At 42.2% G+C, this 24,047-nt stretch overlaps 1 protein-coding gene across 3 annotated transcripts in view; it reads left to right on the top strand.

Moving 5' to 3' along the window:
- Positions 1-515: 515 nt before the first annotated feature.
- The window catches only part of LOC115205829 (endothelin-converting enzyme 2), a 77,587-nt gene continuing 54,055 nt past the window's right edge, over positions 516-24,047 (top strand). Inside the window, exons 1-2 of one of the 3 annotated variants that reach the window (XM_029772174.1) lie at positions 516-621; positions 731-878. In XM_029772174.1, coding sequence (XP_029628034.1) covers positions 846-878 — 33 coding nt within the window. In that variant the 5' untranslated portion in view covers positions 516-621; positions 731-845. Of the gene's footprint in view, positions 622-730; positions 888-12,642; positions 12,807-24,047 lie in introns of those variants that run through there. The other 2 variants (XM_029772173.1, XM_029772175.1) reach the window with 2 other exon arrangements.

Raw genomic sequence — 24,047 nt, 5'->3', positions numbered from 1 at the left:
CACGCGAATGAATGCACATACACACACACCTCTGATATATTGTAGCCTACACTAATTGGAGATGTGCAAGTAGGCCGACTTGAGCCCCAGTAAAATCTAACTTTTTCTACAGGATGTGTAATCAGGTGCATTTCTGTAAGTATTTAAAATATTAGGGTGAAGTCAGTATTTCTTATCTTGGCACACAGCTGTTGCCCTTCCCCGTGTAGCTTATCACACCACAGTTCTCTTTCCTAGAATTACCCCTCAGCACCTTAACCCGATGCCTAGCCTACAATAAATGTTTTTGTCTTGGCAACGGAAGGCATGTGTGTGTGAGAGAGAGCGATTTATTGTTTATTTCACTTTTGTCTATTATCTATTTCACTTGCTTTGACAATGTAAACATATGTTTCCCATGCCAGTAAAGCTCTTAAATTGAAATTTAATTGAGAGAGCGCAAGAGAGAGGAAGGGGTAGAGGGAGGGCGGGGTGTAGTCTGCAGGGTGATTGCGATCTTCCTTCTCGTTCATCCCTGGGTTAGCCGACTGCACGCGTGAAAGGGCTTTTTCTCCCGACGATGGAACATTTTGCTGTAGGCCTATTCTGCTTGCTTTCGAGAGGCACTAGCTTTGGCATTAGGTAATGTTATGCTCTGGCGGGCACAGTCCATTGCGGTCCTAGAGCAACACGGATAGATATGTGTGAGAAAGGTTTAGTATATGTCCTTTTGTTGTTTGTTGTTCCGCAGGATTTGAGAGAGCGGGGGAGAGATGGCTTCGCGATCCAGCCACTGGAATCGTCTACAGCAGTGGTAGAGAGTCTGTCGCGCTCGCCTCGCCGTCGATGTTGCTGTCTGTTGCACGATGAGCGTAGCTCTGCAAGATTTGCGGAACAACGTAAGTCTGGTAATGATCATATTTGATCATCTTCTGAAACATGATGTTACTCTTCTCATAATTTATTAGGAGAGAGAGCGCCGCGAACTCGCGTACTGTATGTGATCGAAACCCATTGCAATCAATCACCATATTTATTTTATCGGGTTTCTTACAGCTAAAACAATTTAGCAGTCATGTTTCGAATATGCCTTGTTTATATTCTGCACATGTTGTAGGCTATGCGGACAATAATGCTCGAGCAGATTCCCAGGTAGGCTTTGGTCCTCATCGTATCCATCATAAAATACGGTGTTCGGTGCTCACGGCACATAATGGAATTAGTGCGCTTGCTCTTTACATACAAACGTCGGTATTTTTTCATAACTTATCAAAATGATTTCATAAGAGAAGGTGCAGCCTCAGACACTCATGCTTTTTTCCAGCATAGGACTGCATGTTATTACATTTTAATAATTTGATTGTATTTATTTGAAGTTGTTAGAGAGACATTGCATAGTCCATGGCCCATGAGCTGACACTACCAGTAAATAGTCATAGAAAGGTTGAGGTTTTATTCAGTGTCATCTTGGTGTAGGGCCCTAGGCTTGATCAAACATTGATGGTGTTGGCTACCTCTGGCTACTTTATTTAGCCTAGATGAATTGTATTGTGGGCTATTGTAACAGAGGTGTTTCAGAACCACACTTGCATGGGCTTTAGTTCTGCAGGCTCACACAGTTGTGGAGCTTAGGAGACCCTCGGTCTGAACCTCAGTCGGTTGCACTAGCTTATAACTAACCTAGGCCTGACTTGTTTATTTTGAACTTCTCCATTTTGCTTTTTCATTTGTGCTTGGTTTTTAATATAATGTATAGCCTTTTTGTCTCGCTACTGGGTCTTCCTTCAGGGCTTGTATTTTGTTGACTGGGTGTGCCTTGCCCAGACACTGTGTCGGCGTAAGGACATGATATGGAACTAGAGTAAAGCCATGTAGGCCGTCATTGTAAATAAGAATTTGTTCTTAACTGACTTGCCTAATTAAATAGCGGTTAAATAAATAATATGTATTCTACCATGATAACCAACACACAGCTGTTGACCGGTAACACAGGATAGGGTATGTAGAGATTCCAGTCTGACAGGCTGTACCTGTTGTTGGTGATGTTGCATTGTGTCGTCACCTAAATATTATCGATGTAAAAATGCAAAAAATGAGCATCTGTTCAGTATTGAAACAGTATTATGATAAAGTGTGTTGTGATCCAACAGATAAGGCTATTTACAGTGAGGGAAAAAAGTATTTGATCCCCTGCTGATTTTGTACATTTGCCCACTGAAAAAGAAATGATCAGTCAATAATTTTAATGGTAGGTTTATTTGAACAGTGAGAGACAGAATAACCACAAAAAAAATCCAGAAAACGCATGTCAAAAATGTTATAAATTGATTTGCATTTTAATGAGGGAAATAAGTATTTGACCCCCTCTCAATCAGAAAGATTTCTGGCTCCCAGGTGTCTTTTATACAGGTAACGAGCTGAGATTAGGAGCACACTCTTAAAGGGAGTGCTCCTAACCGCAGCTTGTTACCTGTAAAAAAGACACCTGTCCATAGAAGCAATCAATCAATCAGATTCCAAACTCTCCACCAAGACCAAAGAGCTCTCCGAGGATGTCAGGGACAAGATTGTAGACCTACACAAGGATGGAATGGGCTACAAGACCATCGCCAAGTAGCTTGACAACAGTTGGTGCGATTATTCGCAAATGGAAGAAACACAAAAGAACTGTCAATCTCCCTCGGCCTGTGGCTCCATGCAAGATCTCACCTCGTGGAGTTGCAATGATCATGAGAACGGTGAGGAATCAGCCCAGAACTACACGGGAGGATCTTGTCAATGATCTCAAGGCAGCTGGGACCATAGTCACCAAGAAAACAATTGGTAACACACTACGCCGTGAAGGACTGAAATCCTGCAGCGCCCGCAAGGTCCCCCTGCTCAAGAAAGCACATATACATGCCCGTCTGAAGTTTGCCAATGAACATCTGAATGATTCAGAGGACAACTGGGTGAAAGTGTTGTAGTCAGATGAGACCAAAATGGAGCTCTTTGGCATCAACTCAACTCGCCGTGTTTGGAGGAGGAGGAATGCTGCCTATGACCCCAAGAACACCATCCCCACCGTCAAACATGGAGGTGGAAACATTATGCTTTGGGGGTGTTTTTCTGCTAAGGGGACAGGACAACTTCACCGCATCAAAGGGACGATGGACGGGTCCATGTACCGCCAAATCTTGGGTGAGAACCTCCTTCCCTCAGCCAGGGCATTGAAAATGGGTAGTGGATGGGTATTCCAGCATGACAATGACCCAAAACACACGGCCAAGGCAACAAAGGAGTGGCTCAAGAAGAAGCACATTAAGGTCCTGGAGTGGCCTAGCCAGTCTCCAGACCTTAATCCCATAGAAAATCTGTGGAGGGAGCTGAAGGTTTGAGTTGCCAAACGTCTGCCTCGAAACCTTAATGACTTGGAGAAGATCTGCAAAGAGGAGTGCGACAAAATCCCTCCTGAGATGTGTGCAAACCTGGTGGCCAACTACAAGAAACGTCTGAGCTCTGTGATTGCCAACAAGGGTTTTGCCACCAAGTACTAAGTAATGTTTTGCAGAGGGGTCAAATACTTATTTCCCTCATTAAAATGCAAATCAATTTCCAAAATTTTTGACATGCCTTTTTCTGGATTTTGTTGTTGTTATTCTGTCTCTCACTGTTCAAATACACCTACCATTAAAATTAGACGGATCATTTCTTTGTAAGTGGGCAAACGTTCAAAATCAGCAGGGGATCAAATAGTTTTTTCCCTCACTGTAGGTAAAATATGAGCTGGATAGGGCATGTGTGTGTGTGTGTGTTTGTTTGTCTGTCTGTTTACCATCAAACTGAGAACAGGTAAAGTAGGCCTACTGTATGGGCTCGGTATGGAGGCATATGGCTCTTTATAGGCCTGTCTGTAATGTAGGCCTAAGGAGCTGGAAGAGCGGTCCCCGACCACTGTCCAATATGCTGTGAATCAATTAGTGCCCTGTAGTCCCCGGGGGCATTTCTGAATATCTTCATTATCTTTCTAATGAACATCATTAATAACACAATCTGTGCACTGGGTCACAGTCGAGCAGGCTGTCATCCGCTAGACACAGCGTGCACTAACTCAAAATTAGCTGAAAAAACTGTTACGAGGACTCTACTGTTCCCAGTAACTCTGTTAAGAAGACCAATGGTATTTACACTGCCTCAAAGGGCTGATCTTATCACACTTTAGAATGTAGGACATCAAAGCACCTCAGGTCTGTCCCGCATAGTAACATGCAGAGACATGCACACGTGTGTGTGTATGTCATGATATGCTTACTCGCACAGGAGTGAGTAACATACGTTTACATACACTGAACAAAAATATAAACACAACATATAAAGTGTTTCATGAGCTGAAATAAAAGATCCCAGAAATTTTCCATAAACACATAAAGCTTATTTCTCTAAAACAATGTGCACAAATTTGTTTACATCCTTGTTAATGAGCATTTCCCCTTTGCCAAGATAATGCATCCACCTGACAGGTGTGGCATATCAATAAGCTGATTAAACAGCATGATCATTACACAGGTGCATCTTGCGCTGTGGACAATAAAGGCCGCCCATAATGTGCAGTTTTATCAGACAACGCAATACCACAGATGTCTCAAGTTTTGAGGGAGTGTGCAATTGGCATTCTGACTGCAGGAATGTACTCCAGAGCTGTTGCTAGAGAATTTAATGTTTATTTCTCTACCGTAAATTGGCTCCAACGTTGTTTTAGAAAATTTGGCAGTACGTCCAACAGGCCTCACAACCACAGACCACGTATAACCACCTCCACATCCGGCTTCTTCACCTGCGGGATTGTCTGAGACCAGCCACCCAGACAGCTGATGAGACTGTCTCGGGGAAGCTCATCTGCGTCCTCACAAGGGTCTTGACCTCATTGCAGTTCAGTGTCATAACCGACTTCAGTGGGCAAATGCTCACCTTCGATGGCCACTGGCAGGCTGGAGAAGTGTGCTCTTTGCGGATGAATCTCGGTTTTAGCTGTACTGGGCAGATTGCTGATATCAATGTTGTGAACAGAGTGCCCCATGGTGGCGGTGGGGTTATGGTATGGGCAGGCATAAGCTACGCACAATGACTACAATTGCATTTTATTGATGGCAATTTGAATGCACAGAGATACTGTGACAAGATCCTGAAACCCATTGTAGTGACATTCATCCGCCGCCATCACCTTATGTTTCAGCATGATAATGCACAGCCCCATGTTGTAAGGATCTGTACCCAATTCCTGGAAGCTGAAAATGTCCCAATTCTTCCATGGCCTGCATTCTCACCAGACATTGAGCATGTTTGGGATGCTCTGAATTGACGTGTACAATAGTGTTCCAGTTCCCGCCAATATCCAGCAGTTTCGCACAGCCGTTGAAGAGGAGAGGACAACATTCCACAGCCCACAATCAACAGCCTTATCAACTCTGTCAAGGAGATGTGTCGCGCTGCATGAGGCAAATGGTAGTCACACCAGATACTGACTGATTTTGTAATCCACACCCCTACCTTTTTTGTTAACGTATTTGTGACCAACAGATGCATATCTGTATTTCCAGTCGTGTGAAATCCCTAGATTAGGTCCTAATTTATTTATTTAAATTGACTGATTTCTTTATGAACTGTAACTCAGTAAATTCTTTGAAATTGTTGCATTTATATAACTTATTATAAGGCTTATGATATCTCTGTCTAGCAAATTTTCAACTGATTTAATTTAGGATCATTATGATGATGATGCTATACTATACATGCTTACAATGTGGAGGAAATGCACCCCAAAAGCATTAACCTCTCTGGACTAGTTGAATCCCGTGGCGCGTTATTCAAATACCTTAGAAATGCTATTACTTCAATTTCTCAAACATATGACTATTTTACAGCATTTTAAAGACAAGACTCTCGTTAATCTAACCACACTGTCCGATTTTAAAAAGGCTTTACAACGAAAGCAAAACATTAGATTATGTCAGCAGAGTACCCAGCCAGAAATAATCAGACACCCAAGCTAGCATATAATGCATATAATGTCACATAAACCCAAACCACAGCTAAATGCAGCAGTAACCTTTGATGATCTTCATCAGATAACAATCTTAGGACATTATGTTATACAATACATGCATGTCTGTTCAATCAAGTTCATATTTATATCAAAAACCAGCTTTTTACATTAGCAGGTGACAAGCATGTGACTAGCATTCCCACCGAACACTTCCGGTGAATTTACTAAATTACTCACGATAAACGTTCACAAAAAACATAACAATTATTTTAAGAATTATAGATACAGAACTCCTCTATGCACTCGATATGTCCGATTTTAAAATAGCTTTTCGGTAGATAGCCCGGCATCACAGGGCTAGCTATTTAGACACCCAGCAAGTTTAGCATTCACCAAAGTCAGATTTACTATAAGAAAAATGTTATTACCTTTGCTGTCTTCGTCAGAATGCACTCCCAGGACTTCTACTTCAATAACAAATGTTGGTTTGGTCCCAAATAATCCATTGTTATATCCAAATAGCGGCGTTTTGTTCGTGCGTTCAAGACACTATCCGAAAGGGTAAATAAGGGTTACGAGCACGACGCATTTCGTGACAAAAAAATTCGAAATATTCCATTACCGTACTTCGAAGCATGTCAACCGCTGTTTAAAATCAATTTTTATGCCATTTTTCTCGTAAAAAAGCGATAATATTCCGACCGGGAAATCGTTTTTTATTACAAAGAGAGTGAAAGTAAAAGCATGCTATCGCCTCAGTCTGATGGCCCTCTGATAGAGCACTTGCCAAACGTGCTAGTGTGTTTCAGCCTGGGCCTTGAATTACGTCATTCAGCTTTTTCCCGGGTTCTGAGAGCCTATGGGAGCCGTAGGGAGTGTCACGTTACAGCAAAGATCCTAAATGTTCAATAAACAGAGGCAAGAAGCCCAAGGAATGGTCAGAGAGGGTACTTCCTGTTTGGAATCTTCTCAGGTTTTTGCCTGCCATATGAGTTCTGTTATACTCAGACACCATTCAAACAGTTTTAGAAACTTTAGGGTGTTTTCTATCCAAAGCTAATAATTATATGCATATCCTGTTTCTGGACAGGAGTAGTAACCAGATTAAATCAGGTACGTTTTTTATCCAGCCGTGCAAATACTGCCCCCTATCCCCAACAGGTTTTAAAGGGGACAATCCAAGATTCGAAAAGCAACAAAGCCGGAACCCAAACACTTGTTTTCTTAAACAGCTGAGGGGGCTGGAGAAATGTTAGCACTCTGAAATTCATAGACAGATGTATAGATGCAAGGACTGACCATCCCTGTCATGAGATCGAGATCAAAATTATAGGTTTTTTTTAACCATGTTTTTGAAGCAAAACGCATATACATTGTCATACGTTTCTGTGTAGCCTCAAGTAAAGTGTGAGCATTTGCTTTGCGGTGGCCAGTTGAGGGCGTGATGGAAAAGGCCAAGACTGAGTGATGGCTGGAGAAGGAGGCCCTTGAGTGACCTGAACCAGGGGTTTATCAGGGCTGGGTATCCTGTGTGTGCGTGTGTGTCCTGCCTTAGGGCGGTGGGGTGAGCTCCTTCCTGTCTGAAGCGAGACTCTCCATCTGTCCTGGCTCCATCGGTAGGGCTGGGGAGGTCAATGCCCTTGTCCTAAATAGCACCCTATTTCCTACAAAGGGCTGGCCAAACGTAGTGCACGATCTAGAGAAAAGGGTGCCATAATTTGAGATTTTACAAAATAATGTAATAACCCTATGCAAGCTCATCATCAAGACTTGCAAAACACTCCCCATTTGTCGCTGACTGTCATCCACTTTAGCATGTATCCTAAAGTGGGTTGGGGTCTGTTTTTCTTTTCCTCTGTTTACTGCTTTTTATGTACATTCTCTCTGACATATTTTAAGTCCTCTTCCTTCTACTTCCCTCTCTTCCTCCATAACATCTCTCCTGGCAAATCTTACTCCTTCCTTGTCATCTGACAACATTGCTCTCTCTGTGTTTTCCTGATCTGGTTGTTTAACATTCTGCCAACTCTGCACTGTAGCACCTGAGATGGACAAGAGAGGAGGGGTGAATAGGCATGAGGGGGTAGTTGTAGGTATGAGCAGGGCCCAAAGTTTTTTTTTATTGACCACATGACCTGACCAGAAACAACTCTGGGCCTCAGTTATACACTATAACCTTAGGCCCCTGTAAGGTCACATGCTCAGGGAAAACTCAGGGCCCCATAGAAATTAGGTTAAAAAGTCAATTTTTTGTGGCCTGCGGTTTTTCTAGGTTAGTGGATAACACCATCGCCTTTTAGCACTTATCTGCTGGTCTACATGGGATGGAATCCTCATCCCACCACAGCTTTGTCTCACAAATGTCTCCTCACTTCTTTGTCTATCTACACTATCCTGCCTGTGCAATATAATACCTAAAACATACCTAGGGGGAACACCACTTTTTGCCTATGTGTGTTGTCGTCCAATATGTATTGTATATGCTACTAAGTATTTAATGTAAGTATATGTTCATATACTACCGTTCAAAAGTTTGGGGTCACCTAGAAATGTCCTTGTTTTTAAAAGATAAGCACTTTTTTTGTCCATTAAAATGACATCAAATTGATCAGAAATACATTGTAGACAATGTTCATCTTGAAAATGACTATTATAGCTGGAAACGGATGATTTTTAATGGAATATCTACATAGGCGTACAGAGGCCCATTATCAGCAACCATCACTCCTGTGTTCCAATGGCACGTTGTGTTAGTTAATCCAAGTTTATAATTTTAAAAGGCTAATTGAGCATTAGAAAATCCTTTTGCAATTATGTTAGCACAGCTGAAAACTGTTGTTTTGATTAAAGAAGCAATAAAACTGGCCTTTAGACAAGTTGAGTATCTGGAGCTTCAGCATTGCTGGCCTTCTAGGCAGAGTTGCAAAGAAAAAGCCATATCTCAGACTGGCCAATAAAAGATTATAAGATGGGCAAAAGAACACAGATACTGGACAGAGGAACTCTGCCAAAAAGGCCAGCATCCCGGAGTCGCCTCTTCACTGTTGACGTTGAGACTGGTGTTTTGCGGGTTCTATTTAATGAAGCTGCCAGTTGAGGACTTGTAAGACATCTGTTTCTCAAACTTGACCTCTAATGTACTTGTCCTCTTGCTCAGTTGTGCACCGGGGCCTCCCACTCCTCTTTCTATTCTGGTTAGAGCCAGTTTGTGCTGTATTTCTGATCAATTTGATGTTATTTTAATGGACAACAAAATGTGCTTTTCAAAAACAAGGACATTTCTAAGTGACTCCAAACTTTTGAACAGTGGTGTATATACAAAAGTATACCCCTTCAAATTAGTGGATTCAGCTATTTCAGCTATACCAGTTGCTGACAGGTGTATAACATCAAGCACACAGCCATGCAATCGCCATAGACAAACATTGGCAGGAGAATGGCCATACTGAAGAGCTCAGCACCATCATATGATGCCACCTTTCCAACAAGTCAGTTAATCAAATTTCTGCCCTGCTAGAGCTGTCCCGGTCAACTGTAAGTTCTGTTATTGTGAAGTGGAAATGTCTAGGAGCAACAATGGCTCAGCCTCAAAGTGATAGGCCACACAAGCTCACAGAATGGGACCGCCGAGTGCTGAAGCGCAAAAGAATTATCTGTCCTCAATTGCAACACTCACTACTGAGTTCCAAACTGTCTCTGGAATCAACGTCAGCATAAGAACTGTTCGTCGGGAGCTTCATGAAATGGGTTTCCATGAATGAGCAGCTGCACACAAGCCTAAGATCACCATGCGCAATGTCAAGCGTTGGATGGAGTGGTGTAAAGCTCGCCGCCATTCGACTCTGGAGCAGTGGAAACACTTTCTCTGGAGTGATGAATCATGCTTCACCATCTGGCAGTCCGACGGCCGAATCTGGGTTTGGCGGATGCCAAGAGAACCCTACCTGCCCAATGCATAATACCAACTGTTAAGTTTGGTGGAATGGAATAATGATCTGGGTCTGTTTTTCATGGTTCAAGCTAGGCCCCTTAGTTCGAGTGAAGGGAAATCTTAATGCTACAACATGCAATGATGTTCTAGATTATTCTGTGCTTCCAATTTTGTGGCAACAGTTTGGGGAAGGCCATTTCCTGTTGACAAAGCATGACAATGCCCCCGTGCACAAAGCGAGGTCCATACAGAAATGGTTTGTCGATATCGGTGTGGAAGAACTTGACTGGCCTGCACAGAGCCCTGACCTCAACCCCATCAAACACCTTTTGGATGAATTGGAATGCCGACTGAAAGCCAGGCCTAATCGCCCATTATCAGTGCCCGACCTCACTGATGCTCTTGTGGCTGAATGGAAGCACGTCCTCGCAGCAATGTTCCAACATCTAGTGGAAAACCATCCCAGAAGAGTGGAAGCTGTTATTGCAGCAAAGGGCAGAACAACTCCATATTGATGCCCATGATTTTGTAATGAGGTGTCCACATACTTTTGGTCATGTAGTGTATCTACGTAGTTCCCTTGAAATCTTGTAGACTTGCGGACTGTGTACAGTGTGTTTGTACAAGACACTTGGAGAATTGAACACGGTTATTGCACTCACACAGTGGTGGAAAAAGTATTCAATTGTCAAATTGAGTAAAAGTAAAGATACCTTAACAGAAAATGACTCACGTAAAATACTATTTGAGTAAAAATCTTAAAAGAGTCTGGTTTTAAATGTACTTAAATGCAGTGGTGGAAAAAGTACGCAATTGTCATACTTGAGTAAAAGTAAATGCTATACATCAAATCCCTTATATTAAGCAAACCAGACAGCACTATTTTTTTATTTCATATGTTTTACGGACAGACGGGCACCCTCCAACACTCAGACATAATTTGCAAACACAGTACCCCCCCCCCCCACCAAAACTACTTAAGTAGTATTTTTATGAAGTACTTTACACCACTGTAAAGGGGCACGAGGGCCACATGTCCTATTAAAGGAGCCAAACAACGGGGGAAATCCTTGACATTTTCTGAAGAGACGGACATTGTCCTTTTTCTTATCTGGAATATTCTTCTGATGTCCTCCACTTTCTGTCTTTCTTTCGCTCTTTCCTCCAGCCTTCTCTCCTTCCTCCCTGTCATCTTCCCTCCTTCCTCTCTGTGGAGGATAGAGGCAAGAGAAAGAGGAGTAACCTTGATGCCTAGATCAGTGACGTCATCCTCTCCCCATTGGGAGGACTCTACTGTCTCCCTCCCTCTCCCCGTCTGCCCCTCCCTCTCTTAAACTCTCTCACTCTGCTGTTCTCTTTAATTTATGACGCACTGAAGGGGACATGTAGGGGTCAGGGGAGGAGAGAAACAGGAGAGAGAGATTAACAGAGAGCGTGTATTTTTTCAGTGTACACACACTAACAAACAGAGGAATGACATCTGTAATGTGTGTTTGTTGGACTGAGACGGAAAGAGGGAAATGTGTACGTTTGTTTGTTTGAGCTTGTGTCTCTGTGTGTGCATGCGTGCATCCATGTGTGCATACGCACAAAATTCGTCAGCCTTTTACAGATGCACATCAATTAAAGCATGATAAGCTTAGTGTTTCAACAATACTGGAGTAGTGTTGCTTATGTAAGATTTACATAAGAGTGTGGCAGCCTCCCTGGTTTTGTTTGTTGTGCTTGTTCATTTACAGCGCTCGTAGTATGCTCAAGTGGCTAGCTTAATTAGGGCAGCATTTTGTTCTCAGCAGAGAAGAGAATATCCTTTCTGTGCGCGAACAACAACAGTCATGCAGACTCTGGCTGAAAGTAGTGCATTATATATGGAATAGCGTTCCATTTGGAATGCAACCTCTCTGTGGTGGCTGACTGTAACCAGGGAGGGGAGGGGGCGGAGGACGCCCTCTATGGGTAGAGGTATGGAAATGCAAGATGACTGGCCACTGAATAGATGAATGACTTGGTACACTCTTAGAAAAAAGGGTTCCTAAAGGGTTCTTCGGCTGTTCACATAGGAAAACCCTTTTTGGTTCCAGGCAGAACCCTTATGGGTTCCATGTAGAACCAAAGAAATGGGATCTACATGGAACCAAAAATAGTTTTTCTATGTGGATAGTCGAAGAACCGTTTTAGGTTCTAAATAGCACTGTTTTTTTCTAAGAGTGTTGCGCTCCATGAATGAATGGACGTGTTATTATTGTCAGTACAGATACCAAACCTAGGTTTAATATACTCCACAATTTGTAAAATGATTGCAAGAACAGGAAAACTCTGACGAAAAGATGAAATAGCCTTTCTCTTGCCAGGCTTGTATGTATGTATGTGTCTGTCTTTTGCTCTCTCTACCTGTCTGTCTCTCTCACTCTTGGAACTTTCTGTTATTTTCCCCTCTATGGGCTAAAATGACCCATCCAGCTTTCTCTACTTCACTTCTCTATCTCATCGTCAATGCTTGTTCTGTGTAATTCCCCTTTTTCCTCTCCTTTTCTAAGAAGTATATCAAATCAGTTATATTCATCTCACACTGTCAATCCCTATACCTTCTTTCTTTCTTTGTTTGTCCTCCCCACCCCCATCTCCTTAGCAGAATCCCACCTCTCCTCCTTCATTTTATCCCTCTCTGTCTTGCTCTTGCGGTCTGTCTGCTTTCTCTTACGCTGTAACTCGCCCTCTTTCACTCCCACTGTCTTCCTCCTACCCTCCCTCACTCTTCAATTGCTTTGTGCTCAGTGTTTATAGTCATTCACTAACTCTGCATAGAGTGAGAGAGAAAGAGAGGGGGAGAGAGAGAACAAGTGTAAGGACTAACTCGTGAATACTTTATTAAAGGTAAGTAAAGCGGAAATGTTCTCATTTATCCCTCCATCTCTTTCTTTTTCTCTCTTCTTCTATCTCCCTACTTCTTTCGTATGATTGTTCTAACCTGAGAGAATAAGCTTATTGCCCTTAAACCAGCTGTTGACAGCTGTGCTGCGCCGTGCCGGGGTGTGTGTTAGGCTGTTGCTAGGGGCAATAAAAAGTGTTTGTGTGGGAGGGAGTTGTTGTGACTCTTTGGCTTGGACTCATTTTCAGAGAGAAGAGAGAAAGGTCACGAATTGAAGAAAAGAGGAAAGGGAGATTGCTGAACCCTGACTTCCGTTTCTGTGTCGCTAGTGAGCAGCATTCGGTGTGTGTGTGTCCTACGTGTGTGTGTGTGTGTGTGTGTGTGAGCAGCGCTCTGCCCTCCAGTCCAGGACGCAGTGGGCTGATAGATAAAGGGGTTTGAAAAGGTACAGGACATAGATCCTCACACACGCACGCACACACACGCACGTGCACACACACATACATATATGCACATCTACACAGAAAAACACACTATCATTTGAGGGTCCAGTGTGAGTGTCTGTGAAGGTCAAAGACTGAAGTGGTGAGAGAGGGACAGGGAGTGTGTTAGCTCTGAGATGTAAGCAAAGAGAGGGACATTATTTACTTAGTGCTTCTAAGGACAAAATCGACCCACATCTGGCTGCACTGATTAGTGTGTGTGTATATATATATTTATGCTGGTGATGCAAGGGACAGATGTGTTATAGGTGAAATTGTTTCGTGCTTATGTTTGTTGCAATATAACTGTTTACACTAAAATATTGACATAACCGTCAACTTGAAGTTGGGGCAAGAAATAATCGATCCTAAAGTTTAAGACAGATCCTAAAGCATTGGTGTTTATTTATGTTAGAGAGTTCCTCTTTTGTGCGGCTTTGTTTCTGTCTGATGTCTTTGCCGTTCTCACTATTGACTTTAAACGTCATTTTTAGATTAGCTGAAAGAGACATTTTTGGCATTTTGTCATTGTTACAGATCCTATATCAGAGGTAAAAGGTCAGTTTCCTGACAGTGTTTCTAATTCAATGACCCTGCCTGTTTCCCCTAGGTACAGATCAGCAACCGTTCAGATGTTCCCAGGGTGCAGTGTGTGTTTGGTTTGTTATTTCACTGTAGCAGAGGCTAGTGTGTGTGTGTGTGTGTTTACCTATACTTGTGGAGACCAGAAGTCCCCACAAGAATAGTGAAAAAATACTAATTGGACCAGCTGGGGACATTTTGTTAGTCACCACAAGGTCAAATGCTATTTATTAGGGTTAAGGTTAGAATTACAGTACCAGTCAAACGTTTGGACACACCTACTCGTTGGGCTCCTGAGTGGCGCAGCGGTCTAAGGCACTATATTTATAGTGCTTGAGACGTCACTACAGAAACCCTGGTTTGATTCTAGAATGTATCACAACTGGCCGTGATTAGAAGTCCCATATGGCGGCACACGATTGGCCCAGCATCATCTGGGTTTGGTTGGTGTAGGCTGTCATTGTAAATAAGAATTTGTTCTTAACTGACTTGCTTAGTTAAATAAAGGTTACAATTTAAAAATAAATAAATAGTGAAGACATCAAAACTATGAAATAACACATATGGAATAATGTAGTAACAAAAATGTGTTAAACATAATCTATTTTATATTTGAGATTCTTCAAAGTATCCAACCTTTGCCTTGATGACAGCTTTGCACACTCTTATTCGACATAGTAGAAAAACCCTTGAATTAGTAGGTGTGTCCAAACTTTTGACTGGTACTGTAGGGTTAGGAGCTAGGGTTAATTTTAGGGTTAGGTTTAGGATTAAGGTTAGGTTTTCAGGTTAACGTTAAGGTTAGGACAAGGGTACGGGTTAGGGTTATGGAAAAATAGGTTTTTGAATAGGGCTGAATTGTGTGTCCCCACAAGGTTAGTTGGTCAAGACTTTGTGTGTGTGTGTGTGCATGCGCTGTGACCCCAGAGACCTAGGGTTGCATCCTAAATTACTCCCTAGTAGTGTGCGTCAAAAGTAGTGTACTATATAGGGTGCCATTTGGGACGCATTCCCGGTCTCTGGTGATTAAGGAAGATCACCTGACCTCTGATCTCAGCTTTCAAGACGCCTCGAGGGACAGTGAAGAATTCCTGTCACCAGGGTGTGTATCTGTGGACTTCTTTAACTATTCTGTGGGGACCAGAAGTAAACAAACAAAAATTTGACCAGCTCAAGGTCAAATTCTATTTCTAGAGGGTTTAGGGTTCAAGTTAGAATTAGTGTTTGAACTACATTAAGGTTTAGGAGCTAGGTTAGTGTTAAGGTTAGGTTTTTGGGTTAGGAAAAATAGGATTTTGAATGGGATTGAATTGTGTGTCCCCCACAAGGTTAGCTGTACAAGACCTGTGTGTGTGTGTGTGTGTGTGTGTGTGTGTGTGGGCGCTGAGTAATCCCCAGATGCAGCACTGACCCTCTCCATTCACAGCTGACAGGGATGAGCATCTGGAAAATGTCACTCACAACTTCCTTTTATGAGCAAACTGTGTCAATGTGGATCTGTGTGTGTGACTATTTTATCATTGTGTGCATGTGTGGGACTATATATCCTCTTAGATTTAAAGTCCCCTGTTTTGGAGACCATCAAGGTTCTGGTACCGGTTCAGACTTACATTTTCGCTTATAAACTGGTATTTGGATACCATAGATCGAAATGGCTTGCATTGAGCGATAGCCCTGATTTCTCACGGACACAGGAGTATGTAAATTCTGCCTGTGTGAAGCAGGATGTGAAATCTGACACCATTTTAAGCTGGGATGTCCCTCCTAGCATTTCATTCGCTATTCTGACTGTCCATCAACTCCTGGCTGATCCATACATCACACCAACTAACAACGCATATGCCTGGAATCCTTACATCGTAACGCAGCAGGATAGAGTAGTTTCGACACTGTAGCACATTCAGAGATCGATTTGTAGCCAGTAATCAAAAATAATTAATAGATTTTTAACAAATAGAAAGTGCTATGTTTCATAGATGGACAATATTAATATGAGATGAAAGGTGAGTTCCTAACGAGTTCAGGGATCCAAGCTAGAGCTCTTTGACATTCACAGCAATGGGGACAGATGTTTTGATCAAGAGGGACCTTTAGAAAATATGCACGTTTTCTCTAATGCAAAATATATAAATATGTATTTTACAGTTATAAGGCAGGTGAAATCTTATAGTTAGTCATTTAGAAAAAAATATAAGTAATTTCAACCCGTATTCAAGCCGTATTTCATATTTGTACTGTGTTCTTGAGCTTGTGTCCTCAAAAGTGATTACACAACAGCAGTTTAACGATTTTTACCAGAAAAGTTAGATTTTCACCTTAGAGTATGCAACATTACTAGTTGTTGTTTATGGCCCTCTCATGATAAATCATTACTTTTGGGGAATACATAGATTACATTTAAGTTTAAGACTTTTGTGACTTCTATTTGTTCCATTTCCCCAGGCAACTTGGCAAGTCACAGTGAAACACAGCTTTAGTATTTGTTTGTGTGTGTGTCTTTACTGTGTGTGTGCTTGAGAGTGATGCTGGTGATTATTTGTGTTTAATGAGTTGGACCTCGCCCATGTCTCATGGCGTCTGTGTGTCTGAGCACCTACACTCAGGGGAGATCAGGGTCCTGTAGTAAACTGCCCCCTCCCTCCCCTTCTCTCTTTCTTTCTCTCTGTCCCTCTCTATTTCCCCCCTTTCTGTCTGTCTGTCTCTCTCCCTTTTCTCTTTCTTTACTTCTCCCTCACTCTCCTTCTCTCTCTGTCCCCCTTTCTCTCTTTCTGTCTGTCCCTCTCTCTTTCTATACTTCTCTCTTTGTGTGTCACCCTCTCTCCTCTCTCCCATAGTCCTCCTTATCGCTCTCTCACGCAGTCCCGCAGTCATTTTCTCTTGCTTAGTATTCTAGTCAGCGAGTCCTCCTCATCTCACCCAATCAAAGAAGGTTTTGTTTCCGTGAGAGTATGTGTATAACATGATAACTGTATATGTGTTTATACAACAGAATGTGTATCATCTCTATGTGTGTGCGTGTGTATGTGCCTGCGTGCATGTATGCGTGCCTGCATATGTGTGTGGGGGACTGTGGCGATACAGTGGTGAAGTGAGATGGGGGGGTGACTGTATTTCCAGCTCTTGGGGGCAGAAGGCTGAGCTGTGCCAGGGTGAACTCCACCAATGTCACTTTCCTTCAAAAACACTCCTCAGGAAACCACTTCAAACAATCACATTCCGCACAGTGAAAGTCCCGCACCACTCCTGCAGCTCGGGAAAACCTCTCCCTTCCCTTCACCTCCCTCAGCACGGGTTTTCTCTCTGTCTCTCTGTCTCTCTGTCTCTCTGTCTCTCTGTCTCTCTGTCTCTCACACACATAGGCAGGCAAGCACGCATGCAGATTCACTCTTACCCATTTATGTACATAGACACACACGTGCAGATATACACACACAAATACGGAAACCTATACTCTCTGGATCCCGTTTAGGTATAGGTGGAAGAACACCCCGTGGATTTAGCCCCAAGGAGTAGGCCTGTGTGTGTGTGTACAGTACAAGTTTGGACACACCTACTCATTGCAGGGTTTTTATTTACATTGTAGAATAATAGTGAAGACATCATAACTATGAAATAACACATGGAATCATGTAGTAACCAAAAAAGTGTTAAACAAATCAAAATATTTTTAGATTCTTCAAAGTAGCCACCCTTTGCCTTGATGACAGCTTTGCACACTCTTGACCTTCTCTCTTAACAGCTTCATGAGGTAGTCACCTGGAATGCATTTCAATTAACAGGTGTGCCTTGTTAAAAGTTAATTTGTGTAATTTCACATCAAATCAAATTTTATTTGTCACATGCGCCGAATACAACAGTGAAGTGCTTACTTACAAGCCCTTAACCAACAATGCAGTTTTAAGAAAAACACAAAAAAGTAAAAGTAACAAATAATTAAAGAGCAGCAGTAAAATAATAATAGCGAGGCTATGTACAGGTACAGAGTCAATGTGCGGGGGCAGCGGTTAGTCGAGGTAATTGAGGTAATATGTACATGTAAGTAGAGTTATTAAAGTGACTATGCATAGATAATAACAGAGAGTAGCAGCGGCGTAAGGGGGGGGGGCTATGCAAATAGTCTGGGTAGCCATTTGATTAGATGTTCAGGACCTAGACTTGGAACTCCGGTAATGCTTGCTGTGCGGTAGCAGAGAGAACAGTCTATGACTAGGGTGGCTGGAGTCTTTGACAATTTTTAGGGCCTTCCTCTGACACCGCCTGATATAGAGGTCCTGGATGGCAGCAAGCTTGGCCCCAGTGATGTACTGGGCCGTTCACCCTACCTTGCCGTTGGAGGCTGAGCAGTTGCCATACCAGGCAGTGATGCAACCCGTCAGGATGCTCTCGTTGGTGCAGCTGTAGAACCTTTTGAGGATCTGAGGACCCATGCCAAATCTTTTGAGTCTACTGAGGGGGAATAGGTTTTGTCGTGCCCTCTTCACGACTGTCTTGGTGTGCTTGGACCATTTTAGTTTGTTGGTGATGTGGACGCCAAAGGACTTGAAGCTCTCAACCTGTGCCACTACAGCCCCGTCGATGAGAATGAGGTCGTGTTCAGACCTCCTTTTCCTGTAGTCCACAATCATCTCCTTTGTCAGTGATCACGTTGAGGGATAGGTTGTTGTCCTTGCACCACACGGTCAGGTCTCTGACTTCCTCCCTATAGGCTGTCTCGTTGTTGTCAATGATCAGGTTCTACCACTGTTGTGTCATCGGCAAACTTAATGATGGTGTTGGAGTCGTGCCTGGCCGTGCAGTCATGAGTGAGTAGGGAGTACAGGAGGGGACTGAGCACGCACCCCTGAGGGGTTTTCTTTCCTTCTTAATGTGTTGGAGACAATCTGTTGTGTTGTGACAAGATAGGGGTGGTATACAGACGATTGCCCTATTTGGTAAAAGACCAAAGAGAAACGACAGTCCATTACTTTAAGAGGAGACTGCGTGAATCAGGCCTTCATGGTCGAATTGCTGCAAAGAAACCACTACTAAAGAACACCAATAATAAGAAGAGACTTGCTTGGGTCAAGAGACACGAGCAATGGACATTAGACCCGGGAAATCTGTCCTTTTGGTCTGATGAGTCCCAATTTGAGATTTTTGGTTCCAACGCATTATCTCTGCATGTGTGGTTCCCACCGTGAAGCATGGAGGAGGAGGTGTGATGGTGCTTTGCTGGTGACACTGTCAATGATTTATTTAGAACTCAAAGTTCACTTAAACAGCAAGGCTACCACAGCATTCTGTAGCGATATGCCATGCCATCTGGTTTGCGCTTAGTGGGATTATCAATTGTTTTTCAACAAGACAATGACCCAAAACATACATCCAGGCTGTGTAAGCGCTATTTGACCAATAAGGAGAGTGATGGAGTGCTGCATCAGATGACCTGGCCTCCACAATCAACCGACCTCAACCCAATTGAGATGGTTTGGTTTGAGTTGGACCACAGAGTGAAGGAAAAGTAGTGCTCAGCATATGTGGGAACTATTTCAAGACTGGTGGAAAAGCATTCCAGGTGTAGTTGGTTCAGAGAATGCCAAGAGTGTGCAAAGCTGTCATCAAGGCAAAGGGTGGCTACATTGAAGAATCTAAAATATATTTTGATTTGTTTAACCTCTCTAGGGTATGCGGGATGAAATCGTCCCACCTACGTAACAGCCAGTGGAATCCTGTGGCGCGTTATTCAAATACCTTAGAAATGCTATTACTTCAATTTCTCAAACATATGACTATTTTACAGCATTTTAAAGACAAGACTCTCGTTAATCTAACCACACTGTCCGATTTCAAAAAGGCTTTACAACGAAAGCAAAACATTAGATTATGTCAGCAGAGTACCCAGCCAGAAATAATCAGACACCCATTTTTCAAGCTAGCATATAATGTCACAAAAACCCAGAAGACAGCTAAATGCAGCACTAACCTTTGATGATCGTCATCAGATGACACACCTAGGACATTATGTTATACAATACATGCATGTTTTGTTCAATCAAGTTCATATTTATATCAAAACCCAGCTTTTTACATTAGCATGTGACGTTCAGAACTAGCATACCCCCCTCAAACTTCCGGTGAATTTACTAACAATTTACTAAATTACTCACGATAAACGTTCACAAAAAGCATAACAATTATTTTAAGAATTATAGATACATAACTCCTCTATGCACTCGATATGTCCGATTTTAAAATAGCTTTTCGGTGAAAGCACATTTTGCAATATTCTAAGTAGATAGCCCGGCATCACAGGGCTAGCTATTTAGACACCCAGCAAGTTTAGCCTTCACCAAACTCCGATTTACTATTAGAAAAGTTTGATTACCTTTGGTGTTCTTCGTCAGAATGCACTCCCAGGACTTCTACTTCAATAACAAATGTTGGTTTGGTCCCAAATAATCCATAGTTATATCCAAACAGCGGCGTTTTGTTCGTGCGTTCAAGACACTATCCGAAAGGGTAAATAAGGGTTATGAGCACGGTGCATTTCGTGACCAAAAAAATCTAAATATTCCATTACCGTACTTCGAAGCATGTCAACCGCTGTTTAAAATCAATTTTTATGCCATTTTTCTCGTAAAAAAGCAATAATATTCCGACCGGCAAGGCCTGTTTACATTCAACGAGAGAGAAAGTAAAAGCATGGGATCCCCTCGTGCACGAGCCTTAGTCTAATGGCCCTCTGATCGGCCACTTTCCAAACGCGCTAATGTGTTTCAGCCTGGGGCTGCCTCGATATCATTCAGCTTTTTCCCGGGTTCTGAGAGCCTATGGGAGCCGTAGGAAGTGTCACGTTACAGCAAAGATCCTCAGTCTTCAATAAAAAGAGCCAAGATGAACAAGAACTTGTCAGACAGGTCACTTCCTGTTTGGAATCTTCTCAGGTTTTTGCCTGCCATATGAGTTCTGTTATACTCACAGACACCATTCAAACAGTTTTAGAAACTTTAGGGTGTTTTCTATCCAAAGCCAATAATTATATGCATATTCTAGTTACTGGGCAGGAGTAGTAACCAGATTAAATCGGGTACGTTTTTTATCCGGCCGTGTAAATACACTTTTTTTGGTTACTACATGATTCCCTATGTGTTATTTCATAGTTTTGATGTCTTCACTACTATTCTACAATGTAGAAAATAGTAAAAATTAAGCTAAACCCTTGAATGAGTAGGTGTCAACTTTTGACTGGTACTGAATGTGTGTGTGTGAACATTGCAACTCCTAAAGGTAACTCTAACCTTTACCATAGTAATTTGTTGCACATACTCTAACCAATGGAGGCTGCTGATGGGAGGATGGACATTCACTCCATTCCAGCCATTATTTTGATCAGTTCTCCCCTCAGCAGCTTCCACTGACTCCAATTGTTACCCAGCCCTGCAGTGCAGGCCTCTCTGTGTTGTTCAGCCTAACTTCACTTCACTGAGTTTCGGTTCTTTGTACTGGTTACTCCTCATACACTAGATTAGAATGTTAGTAAGTAAGCCTTGTCCGAGCCAGAATTGCCTGTAGGGCATTATATACAACATTCATCTCAGGGAAATTGTCATCAACATTTTACTGGAATAACAAAATATAATAACAATAATTGTCTTTTACCACTTACGTATATACTGTACATTCGACTAGTAAGGATCCTGCCTGGCTATCTCCTGTTTCTGCAGCGTGAGGTAGCTTGATATATAAGTATCCCCCCCCCCGGACAGGATGCTGGTCTATTACGTAGTTCGGGAAATGTTTAGAAACTGTTTACTTCTCATACAGAGTTCTGGGGATTGTTTCTCAGGTGCTGTCCTACTGGCATCGTTGCGTTCTAATTTCCAGTAAAGCAGCCCCACATGTTCAGCGTCATCCCCGTTCCTCTGACCCCACCTGAACCCTCCAGCTGTTCCCGCAACAGCCTATGTGATTGGCCGCTCCACATTCATGATTCATATTATAGCCTCGGTGAAAAGACTGCTTGTCTTCCCCGGCCATGGACCCATCCAGAAATAAATGATAATGGTGGTAATAATAATCACAAAACAGGATCACTCTTCACTACAAATGGCTGTGGGGATTTACTGCATTTCTTTGTTTGTGTTACTTCCAAAATGGTACCTGACTGTATATCCTACATAGTGTTTTGACCAGACTAGAGGTCGACCGATTAATCAGCATGGCCGATTTTAATTAGGGCCGATTTCAAGTTTTCATAACAATGGGTAATCAGCATTTTTGGACGCCGATTATGGCCGATTACATTGCGCTCCATGAGGAGACTGTGTGGCAGGCTGACCACCAGTCATGTGAGTGCAGCAAGGGGCCAAGCTAAGTTGCTAGCTAGCATTAAACTTATCTAATAAAAAACAATCTTAACATAATCACTTGTTAACTACACATGGTTGATGATATTACTAGTTTAACTAGCTTGTCCTGCGTTGCAAATAATCAATGCGGTGCCTGTTAATTTATCGAATCACAGCCTACTTCGCCAAACGGGTGATGATTTAACAAGCGCATTCGCAAAAAAAACTGTCGTTGCACCAATGTACCTAACCATAAACATCAATGCCTTAATTAAAATCAATACACAAGTATATTTTTTTAAACCTGCATATTTAGATAATATTGCCTGCTAACATGAATTTATTTTAACTAGGGAAATTGTGTCACTTCTCTTACGTTCTGTGCAAGCAGAGTCAGGGTATATGCAGCAGTTTGGGCTGCCTGGCTCGTTACGAACTGTGTGAAGACCATTTCTTCCTAACAAAGACCGTAATTAATTTTACATAATGATGACATAACATTGAAGGTTGTGCAATGTAACAGCAATATTTAGACTTATGGATGCCACCTGTTCGATAACGGTTCCGTATTTCACTGAAAGAATAAACATTTTGTTTTTGAAATGTAAGTTTCCGGATTTGACCATATTAATGACCTAAGGCTCGTATTTCTGTGTGTTTATTATATTATAATTACGTCTATGATTTGATATTTGATAGAGCAGTCTGACTGCGCAAAGATAGGCATTCAAACCGCACTTTCCTGCGTTTGCCAGCAGCTCTTCGCAATGCTTGAAGCACAGCGCCTTGCACTTTTACTTTATCGCCAACACTGTGTTTTTGCATTATTTAAACCAAATTGAACATGTTTCATTATTTATTTGAGACTAAATAGATTTTATTTATGTATTATATTAAGTTAAATAAAAGTGTTCATTCAGTATTGTTGTAATTGTCATTATTACAAATATAGAAATAAAAATCGTCCGATTAATCGGTATCAGCTTTTTTTTGGGTCCTCCAATAATCGGTATTGGTATTGGCGTTGAAAAATCATAATCGGTCGATCTCTATCTATTTAGTGCACTACTTTGACCAGACCCCTATGGGCTCTGGTCAAAGTAGTGCACTAAATCGATAATAGGGTGTAATTTGGTACATAGCCTGGGTCCTATACCAAGTCACAGTTTAAGATGTGATAACAATACACCCACTAGCTAGGGACATGAAGTGTGCTCAGTATCTTTAGTATGGGGTTTTGTTTATGGACTCATAGATGAAGTGGCTGTTTGAAGAGACTAAGGTTTACCAGGCATACATCCTTTTCCTAGCTGGGTCGTGATCAGGAGAACGCAGCGTACTGAATATTGTAGATAGAAATGCCATGAGTAGAGCTCACATGATTCCTAGAAAGGTAGTCTATTTTGTGGTGATGGCTTTGGATAGGAGGAAATTAGTGGTGAGGGGGCGTAAAGGAGAGAGGAACATGGTCAATGGGTGTGATGTGGGCGGATGAAAGGAAGATTTTGAGAGTAGCCTATTGGAAAGGTCATACAGAGAGTACTTTGTGTGTGGGTAGATGTGCGTGCGTGTGTCTCAAAGGATTTTCATAAAAGTAATCTACAAGGAACCATTTCTTGATTCAGTTGTACTCTTTTGAGGATGTGAGTGTTTTCAGAGAGAAAGAGGGAGCCAGAGTAAATATCAGTCACCTACTGTGCGTGTGTGTGTGTGTGTGTGTGTGTGTAGAGCCATTCACTGTAGAAAAGGGATGTTAGTCTCTCTGTCAGTGATTTTATTTTTTTTACAGATGGCTATCCACAAAGCTAACATCAGTGCCACACTATTACATTTACATCAGGTCAATCAATAGCCG

The sequence above is a fragment of the Salmo trutta genome, chromosome 13, assembly GCF_901001165.1.
Source record: "Salmo trutta chromosome 13, fSalTru1.1, whole genome shotgun sequence".
NCBI classification, from domain to species: Eukaryota; Metazoa; Chordata; class Actinopteri; order Salmoniformes; family Salmonidae; genus Salmo; species Salmo trutta.
This window is presented reverse-complemented; position numbering and strand designations above follow the sequence as displayed.